Below are 9,874 nucleotides of genomic sequence, written 5' to 3' on the forward strand. Positions count from 1 at the left end.
AGAGGAGACAAAGCAGATGCCCAGGCATACTGTTGAGCTGTGAACTCTTAGATGTAGGAGATGTAGTATATGTAGCGCCACTCATGGCTGGAGGTGACGTACTGTGACAGCCTACTGCTCCAGATTCATTAATAACAACAAGCATAACCCTGGATTTTTGTCATACCATGTCAATACTTACTTGCAGTTATCAGTCTGTAAAATGTTCAAATTTTCAGGTAATGATTTTATGGATTATATATATATAAATAACTCAGCCACATGGGGTGTACAGCCAGTACATTCTGAGTGCCGGTCCCAAGCCCGGATAAATGAGGAGGGTTGCGTCAGGAAGGGCATCCGGCGTAAAACAAGCCAACCGAACTATGCAGACTCAGAATCGAATAGTAAGGAAGGAGAAAAGGACTTGTACCGATTAGCCAGACAAAGGGACAGAGCTGGAAAGGATGTGCAGCAGGTTAGGGTGGTAAAAGATGCACATGGTAATGTGCTGACAAGTGAGGAGTGTGTGTTGAGAAGGTGGAGGGAATATTTTGAAGAGTTGATGAATAAAGAAAATGAGCGAGAGAAAAGGCTGGATGATGTGGTGAGAGTAAATCGGGAAGTACAAGAGATTAGCAAGGAAGAAGTGAGGGCTGCTATGAAGAGGATGAAGAGTGGAAAGGCAGAAAGGCAGAGATGGCAGTAGAGTTTCTAACCAGATTGTTTAATAAATCTTGAAAGTGAGAGCATGCCTGAGGAGTGGAGACGAAGGTGTCTGGTTCCTATTTTCAAGAACAAGGGTGATGTGCAGAGCTGCAGTAACTACAGAGGCATAAAGCTGATCAGCCACAGCATGAAGTTATGGGAAAGAGTAGTAGAAGCTAGGCTTAGAAAACAGGTGAAGATCTGTGAGCAGCAATATGGTTTCATGCCGAGAAAGAGCACTACAGATGCAATGTTTGCTCTGAGAATACTGTTGGAAAAGTACAGAGAAGGACAGAAAGAGTTACATTGTGTGTTTGTGGACGTAGAAAAAGCTTATGATAGGGTGCCAAGAGAAGAGTTGTGGTATTGTATGAGGAAGTCTGGAGTGGCAGAGAAGTATGTTAGGGTAGTGCAGGACATGTACAAGAATAGTGTGACAGTGGTGAGATGCGCAGTCGGAATGACAGACTCATTCAAGGTGGAGGTGGGATTACACCAAGGATCAGCTCTGAGTCCTTTCTTGTTTGCAGTGGTGATGGACAGGTTGACGGATGAGATCAGACAGGAGTCCCCATGGACTATGATGTTTGCAGATGACATTGTGATCTGTAGTGAGAGTAGAGAGCAAGTTGAGTCTAATCTGGAGAAGTGGAGATATGCTTTGGAGAGAAGGGGAATGAAAGTCAGTAGAAGCAAGACTGAGTACATGTGTGTGAATGAGAGGGAGCCCAATGGAATAGTGCAGTTACAAGGAGTAGAAGTGGTGAAAGTAGATGAGTTTAAATATTTGAGGTCAACTGTTCAAAGTAATGGAGAGTGTGGTAGAGAGGTGAAGAAGAGAGTGCAGGCAGGGTGGAGTGGGTGGAGAAAGGTGGCAGGAGTAATTTGTGACCGAAGAATATCAGCAAGAGTGAAGGGGAAAGTTTACAAGACAGTAGTGAGACCAGCTATGTTGTATGGTTTAGAGACAGTGGTACTAACATAAAGACAGGAGGCAGAGCTGGAGGTGGCAGAGCTGAAGATGTTGAGATTCTCTTGGGAGTGACAAGAATGGACCAAGATTAGGAATGAACATATCAGAGGGACAGCTCAGGTGGGACGGTTTGGAGACAAAGTCAGAGAGGCAAGATTGAGATGGTTTGGAAATGTGCAGAGGAGGGACCCAGGGTATATAGGGAGAAGGATGCTGAGGATGGAGCCACCAGGCAGGAGGAGAAGAGGGAGACCAAAGAGGAGGTTCATGGATGTGCTGAGAGAGGACATGCAGGTGGTTGGGGTGACAGAGGAAGATACAGAGGACAGGGTGAGATGGAAACGATTGATTTGCTGTGGCGACCCCTAACGGAACAGCCGAAAGACGAAGAAGAAGAAAAGAAGATATATTATATATAAATGAGGGCATCGGAAAAAATACCCCACCTTTCAATAGGAGCGTTAAGAAATTATGTATTTGGTATGATAAAATGAGAATTTGTGATTGTGATGGGTACATGTACTACATGTTTTCTTGACAGTTTTGTCAAGGATTTGTTTCTTCTACAAACATTTTTGTTATATTAAGAGGTGATACCTCCTATTTATTCAAAGAGTTACAAACTGCAGTTTAAAAAGATTTTTCGTGATGCTCCACTCAGTTGAGCTAAATAATATAGGTTGCTGTTGCTGTCCATTCAGCTGCTCCCGTTCCTGTTTGGGGTCACCACAGCAGATACAGCCAGATCCGCATTGGTATTTGGCACAAATTGTACGCCGGATGCCCTTCCGGACACAACTCCAGTGTTACCTGGAGCATTTTGAGTTTTGGATTGTTGGACAGAGAAAAGATAAAGATTCCGCTCCATGCTCATCGAGCACCTTTCCGCGATATTTTCATCCATCATGGGAGAGTGACTGCCACAAGTTAAGAGACCAAACTCTATACTAAGAGCTGATGGAAACAGCAACACTATGAACCTCAAATCATATAAATTTATTCTATAAAACCTGCGACCTGGTGGCTGTAGCAATTAATACAAAAATCCAAACCACAGGTTCCATCGAGATGCTACATAAGAGCAATTTCATGAGACTGTCATTGTTGTTAAAGCTTTCAAAGGTTCTATGGTGACCTAGCCATCCATGTTTCTTTAGGCTTTAAAGTAAGGCTATAAAAAGATAAAAAACAAAACAAACTATGGCTATGCCACAGGGAGTGCTGTGGGAAAGGTTCTCCCACAGCACACACCAGAGAACCTTCATGCACTGTCCCACAGAAAAGGCACATTATGAAGAAGGGGAAAAAAACCTATGTAAATTAAATGGCAGTCGATTCTCTTTTCTTGCCTGCAGGAACAGACAAGAATCAAGGTAGTCATGATTGACATCTTTAAATGGCTTTGACAGAAGTTGATGAATAAATTGTGGACCCTGCTTCAAAATCAGAAGCAGTGGATCCACAATCAATGTAAAGAAATGATTATTTTCACACCATCTGAAACAGCGAAATGGCCCTACTGCAGTGTCATTTTTTCAGACACGCTGTTATAACGATTCGTTACAAACCAGAAAGCTAAAAACACAATTAGAAAAACCAAGTCGGACATGAACATACTCCATAAATATTTAAACAGCATCGAAAAAACACACAGACTGAAAGCTTACCAGCTAACAATCGGACCATCTGTTAAGATAGTTCTTCAGGGAGGTAAAGAAAGCAAACAGGTCTGATTATGAGCCCAAAACCATCAGCAGCTTTAATATTAAGGCGATAGCGTAAGTTCATGTGTTTATATACAATAGCCATATAATAAACAAATTATTAACCTTGCTTGCTCGGTCTGTACGGGAATATCAGACCTCTGTGTTTTTTACTGTCAACACCTCAGTCTGATATTTTCCAGTACAGACCTCACGCTCGGTTAATAATCCTTTATTATTTTAACATAAAATTCTGTTCTACTGACAAATGTGGCTCTGGGGTTGGCATGAAGCTGGACCCTCTGGTGACAGTGGCATAGAAGGGAGCACTGGACAAACTGCTGGACATTACGGACGATGCCAGTCACCCTCTGCACACCGTCATCAACAACCAGAGGAGCCTCTTCAGCCACAGACTGCTCCTTCCCAAGTGCAGGACCAACAGACTGAAAAACTCCTTTGTCCCTCAGGCCATCACACTGTACAACTCCTCACTCAGGGGGAGGAGGAGTAACAGGAAGACAGAGGACGGGAAGGAGAGGAACAGTAGCAGCCTATAAATCAGTATTGATCAATATCTTGTATTTATTGTCTGAAAGCCTGCAAACTGTTTTTCTTTCACTTTTGATACTTTGTGTGCTTCTTACCCTGTATGCTGCTATACAATGCTGCTGGAACTTCAATTTCCCTGACCGAGTCTTCTCAAGAGATCAATAAAGCTCTATCTAATCTAATCTAAATAAAAGATCCATATATTAAATAGATGCAACAATTCAGATAGGATACCCCTCCCAAAACATTTCTACTGCTTTGGTGGTGTAAACAGTGAGCACGTTGCTTTGTTTAGAATGTGGAACGTCATTCAAGCTACTCGTGACTGGCTGCTTCAGTGAACGACAGTGTCTGCTCCAATATTTCCATCTCTATGATACAGCCATACTAACTCTCTCAATACAGCACTAACAGTATAAAAGAAAGACCTGACATTACACAATACTGTGCTGCCTTTGAAAACTAAGCAGTAAAGTGACACACCACCACGTTTTACAATACACACATCTGTAATTCTTACACCATCTATGGGATCATCAGTGTACCACCTTCTTGTCTTATTTTATGCAAACCTGTAGTACGATGAGGGCCGAGGAGGAGCATCGGGTCTCTCTTGGTCAAGTTCTCGAAAAACTGCCTCAGGCAGCTTGACAGCAGGCCCAGACTGAGCGCTGTGATGATGGGATGAGCCATCCTTTTTTTTTTCTTTACTCTTGTGCTTCCCAGTCTTCGGTGTGGCTTTGCCTCCATTAGAAGCAGGTAGATCTTGCCGGTCTTTGCCGCCATCACCTACGTCAATACCTCCAGCTCCACTGTCACTACCATTACATATGCCGCCACCACTAAGGTCCACCGCCCCCCAGTGCCAGATGATGGAGGATCGCCCACTTCACTGTCCTCCTCCGACACTACGTCAATGTTCTCGAAGATGCTAATGCGGTGAATGCGTCCTTGGAACTCCAGCTCTACCATGCGCTGTGCCTGGGCATAAGTCATTGTTTCTCTGCTTGGGGAGTGAGAACGCTCTGATCGGCTGGGACTACCTGGAATGTTATCTCCATGTGCTGGAGCACCACCATTACCACCATCTTCCTCCCCATCTCCTGACCCCAGTGATACACGAGGAGGCCGTCCTTTCCTCTTTTTCTGGGGAATATTTGGTGTAGGAGTTGGGTTATCATGGTCATAGTGGTAAAGGTGATATTCAATGCCACTGTAGCTCTTGTAAACTTTACGGCAGGTCTCAACAGGGCACTCATACGGGGGCTTGGTGGCCCGCAGATTGTGGCAAAATGTCTTTACATCAAAGTCCAGTCCCATCGTGCCAACAGCCACTGCTGGGCCAGATGCTGTTCAAGGTTACATCTGAAACACAAGAAACAAACCAATAGCACAATCAAATCCAGAACCTCCAATCTGATTTCCATTTTCAAAATTAATTCCATATTATTGTTCGTCACAGATCTACCTCATTGGGTGACAGTGTAGTAAAGATGTGCCTACTCATATTTTAGTGTCATCAATTGATTTTGATGCCACTGTGCTGAATTAAACAGTAATCAAAACAGTGAATGTTCTGTGCCAAACAACAGGTGTCATTTGGATGCAATTATTTTTGGTCATCACAAACAAAAACAACAGTTACTTCAGCCAAGAAGGTAAAATGAACTGTTTATCAGTAGAATATTTCAAAATGCTACAAATGGTTTTCAATTAAATATTGTGCTATTAGATAACATTAGAAGAAATGCTGAAAATATTTATGGTGGGGATCTGGCTTTACTTTAAAAATTTCCCTGATCTCTTTGTTTTTTAATATTATTATTATTGTCATACACGGTGTTCATTAAAGTTGAATACCTGGTTCACAAACTTAATTCTGAGTGATCTCTATTTGGCAATAAATTCAAGCTCATTTACAACCTTTATGTTGGAATATTTTGGACTGAAAAAATAAACAATTTTTAATTTCAGTGTGAATTTCTAACAGCTGCCCTAAAAATGTTATCATCATACTGTTTTTTGGCATAGGTCTAAAATACCTCAAAGACACTGAGGCGATGCATCCTCAAAAACTAAATACATTCATATACTACCACATATACTACATATATATTACTTTTACTACATGCTGTCGATTTTTTAAAAACCTTTTCAAGTTTCTTATGGTGCCAGAAGAGAGATGGGAATTTCCCAGCTCAAAAATTTCTACTTCCTACCTTAAAGACTTCAACCTCCCTTACAGGTCAGGTCAGGGAGCATGCACTGGTGTCACGCATCACCACATCAACTCTACAATGGAACCATCTTGGGTCATGGATGGCACCCATCCCTATCGACAACCCATCAGTCCAGCCCCAGCTATCTGCAATAGCCAACTGAAACATAGGTGTTTCTTTGGCCTTTGTTCAGGAACTGAGGTACCTGTGTGCTTGATCTTGCCCAAAGAATCGCACCAATGGCCAAAATGTTGTAGCTGGTGTTATCCAGCACCAGCTACAACAACAGACTCTATTTTATAGAGTCTGTTGCTCTATAAAAAAAAGCCCTCCGTAAAGCTAGGACATCTTTCTACTCATCACTAATTGAAGAAAATAAGAACCCCAGGTTTCTTTTCAGCACTGTAGCCAGGCTGACAAAGAGTCAGAGCTCTATTGAGCTGAGTATTCCATTAACTTTAACTAGTAATGACTTCATGACTTTCTTTGCTAACAAAATTTTAACTATTAGAGAAAAAATTACTCATAACCATCCCAAAGACATATCGTTATCTTTGGCTGCTTTCAGTGATGCCGGTATTTGGTTAGACTCTTTCTCTCTGATTGTTCTGTCTGAGTTATTTTCATTAGTTACTTCATCCAAACCATCAACATGTTTATTAGACCCCATTCCTACCAGGCTGCTCAAGGAAGCCCTACCATTATTTAATGCTTCGATCTTAAATATGATCAATCTATCTTTGTTAGTTGGCTATGTACCACAGGCTTTTAAGGTGGCAGTAATTAAACCATTACTTAAAAAGCCATCACTTGACCCAGCTATCTTAGCTAATTATAGGCCAATCTCCACCTTCCTTTTCTCCTCAAAAATTCTTGAAAGGGTAGTAGTTGTAAAACAGCTAACTGATCATCTGCAGAGGAATGGTCTATTTGAAGAGTTTCAGTCAGGTTTTAGAATTCATCATAGTACAGAAACAGCATTAGTGAAGGTTACAAATGATCTTCTTATGGCCTCGGACAGTGGACTCATCTCTGTGCTTGTTCTGTTAGACTTCAGTGCTGCTTTTGATACTGTTGACCATAAAATTTTATTACAGAGATTAGAGCATGCCATAGGTATTAAAGGCACTGCGCTGCGGAGTACTAACGGGGACTAGAAGGAGAGAGCATATCTCACCCATATTGGCCTCTCTTCATTGGCTTCCTGTTAATTCTAGAATAGAATTTAAAATTCTCTTCTTTACTTATAAGGTTTTTGAATAATCAGGTCCCATCTTATCTTAGGGACCTCGTAGTACCATATCACCCCAATAGAGCGCTTCGCTCTCACACTGCAGGCTTACTTGTAGTTCCTAGGGTTTGTAAGAGTAGAATGGGAGGCAGAGCCTTCAGCTTTCAGGCTCCTCTCCTGTGGAACCAGCTCCCAATTCAGATCAGGGAGACAGACACCCTCTCTACTTTTAAGATTAGGCTTAAAACTTTCCTTTCTGCTAAAGCTTATAGTTAGGGCTGGATCAGGTGACCCTGAACCATCCCTTAGTTATGCTGCTATAGACGTAGACTGCTGGGGGGTTCCCATGATGCACTGTTTCTCTTTTTGCTCTGTATGCACCACTCTGCATTTAATCATTAGTGATCGATCTCTGCTCCCACTCCACAGCATGTCTTTTTCCTGGTTCTCTCCCTCAGCCCCAACCAGTCCCAGCAGAAGACTGCCCCTCCCTGAGGCCTGGTTCTGCTGGAGGTTTCTTCCTGTTAAAAGGGAGTTTTTCCTTCCCACTGTAGCCAAGTGCTTGCTCACAGGGGGTCGTTTTGACCGTTGGGGTTTTACATAATTATTGTATGGCCTTGCCTTACAATATAAAGCGCCTTGGGGCAACTGTTTGTTGTGATTTGGTGCTATATAAAAAAAAAATTTGATTTGATTGATTGATTGATCTCACAATGCACGTGATACACCTCATCCGAGTCTTCGTAAATAATCAGTTGTATGACACATTGTAATTATAGTGGTGACCAGGGATCCTCCAAAGAGGTTAAAGTCATCAGTCATCACCTTAGGTCACTGGTTTGCATCCAAGTCTCACAACAACACAGACAGGAAGTACCAGGACCCCAAATACTTGTACCCTCATTCTTGTGAAAAGGTATCGGCATCACCACACACCTCTCTCCAGTGACCTCATGACTCGATAAGCTCTTCCCATGCATCGCTCAGTCTCAGAGAACGAGGACCCAGAGACATGAATGTTACTGCAGAGATAAGTAAATGTCTCTGCAACTTCAACACTTTCACAACATACATATATACTTCTGATGGCAAAGTCTATTTGGTATAAGCTCTGTTACGCCAAAGGTGGAAGGAAAAAAAAGGCTGAACAAGATGTTATCACATCAGTAATCAACACTTGCATAAAGGTTTTACATTTTTGAAAAGTTCTGATGTAACTTAAATTTAGAGTGCAGCACTGGTTATTAGCAGAGGTGTACCTTGTGTACATACTATCCAGAGACAACCACCAAATGTGTGTGTGTGTGTATATATATATATATATATATATATATATATATATATATATATATATATATACAGTAATCTTTTTTGTACTATTTGGAACAGGTTTTTTCAATATCATGCAAGAAAATAATTTTATCTCATTACTGACTCCACAATAGCCCGACAACCGGCCCTGAATTGGGCCAGACACTGGCCTCTCTCTCCTAGCCTGTGACTGGTTGGCGGCCGAGACGCCGACGTCAGCCCATGCATCAGCCTCACATTAATGTGGCTGCGAGCGCTGCGCTCCTATTGGTCGTTTTAAGAGAGAGAATTTCAGCGCTGCTCTCCTATTGGTCGTTTAAGAGCGGGAAATCTCACTTCAACATGAAGGCCAGTATCAGGCCCAATTCACAGCTGGGCCGGTTGTCAGGCTAACTCCGTAAGTGCTAACAGACTCACTGAAGTCAGCACAACGTCTGTGTGAATTCAAAGTACATGAAATTTCCTGTCTTTATGTCTCACGACAAAATACTTTTCCAATCAGATTGCAAATTTTTCAGCTCTGAGATATCTGAAAAGTAGTGTTAGAATCTCCCTGTTGCTGTTGCTAAGTTGTTGTTCCTCTCTCCATTTTGTCTCTCTCTCCCCCATACATAGAATAGAGAGTTTTCATGTGACGTATCGGTCACGTGATATTTACACCCCGTGGCCATTTTGGATTACGACACAGTGGCCACTGTGATACGCTACGTGTATTTGGCGAACAACTGCAGAAGCTTCAACAATGGTCAACTTTTGTGCTGTCCCTGATTGTTCAAACAGAGGTGATAAAAAATGAGGCAGGTTGCTCATTTTACAGGCTACCAGCAGTTATTGTGCATCAAGCAGTGGAGTGTTACGAGCTTTCTAAGCGACACAGAGAGACCTGGCTCAGCAGAATAGGTAGAGCAGATCCAAAGGAAGTTTTAACATGGCCAGAACCAAGCAGACCGCCCGTAAATCCACTGGAGGAAAAGCTCCGAGGAAGCAGCTGGCTACCAAAGCTGACCGGAAGAGCGCCCGCTACTGGCGGTGTGAAGAAGCCTCACCGTTACAGGCCCGGCACCGTGGTGCTGAGAGAGATCTGCCGCTATCAGATCCAAATCGACCCAGCTGCTGATCCACAAGCTGCTGACCAGGTCAGCCTCGCTGGCCTCCTGCAGAGCATCACAGTGGAGCTCTGAAAGCGGAGGTCGATCTT

General features: G+C 42.7%; 1 protein-coding gene across 1 annotated transcript in view; it reads right to left on the reverse strand.

The window, feature by feature from the left end:
- The window catches only part of brpf1 (bromodomain and PHD finger containing, 1), a 30,256-nt gene extending 25,021 nt beyond the window's left edge, over nucleotides 1-5,235 (reverse strand). Inside the window, 2 exon segments of the mRNA XM_034172739.1 lie at nucleotides 4,488-4,759; nucleotides 4,762-5,235. Coding sequence (XP_034028630.1) covers nucleotides 4,488-4,759; nucleotides 4,762-5,235 — 746 coding nt within the window.
- Between the last annotated feature and the right edge of the window lie 4,639 nt (nucleotides 5,236-9,874).

The sequence above is a fragment of the Thalassophryne amazonica genome, chromosome 6, assembly GCF_902500255.1.
Source record: "Thalassophryne amazonica chromosome 6, fThaAma1.1, whole genome shotgun sequence".
NCBI lineage: Eukaryota > Metazoa > Chordata > Actinopteri > Batrachoidiformes > Batrachoididae > Thalassophryne > Thalassophryne amazonica.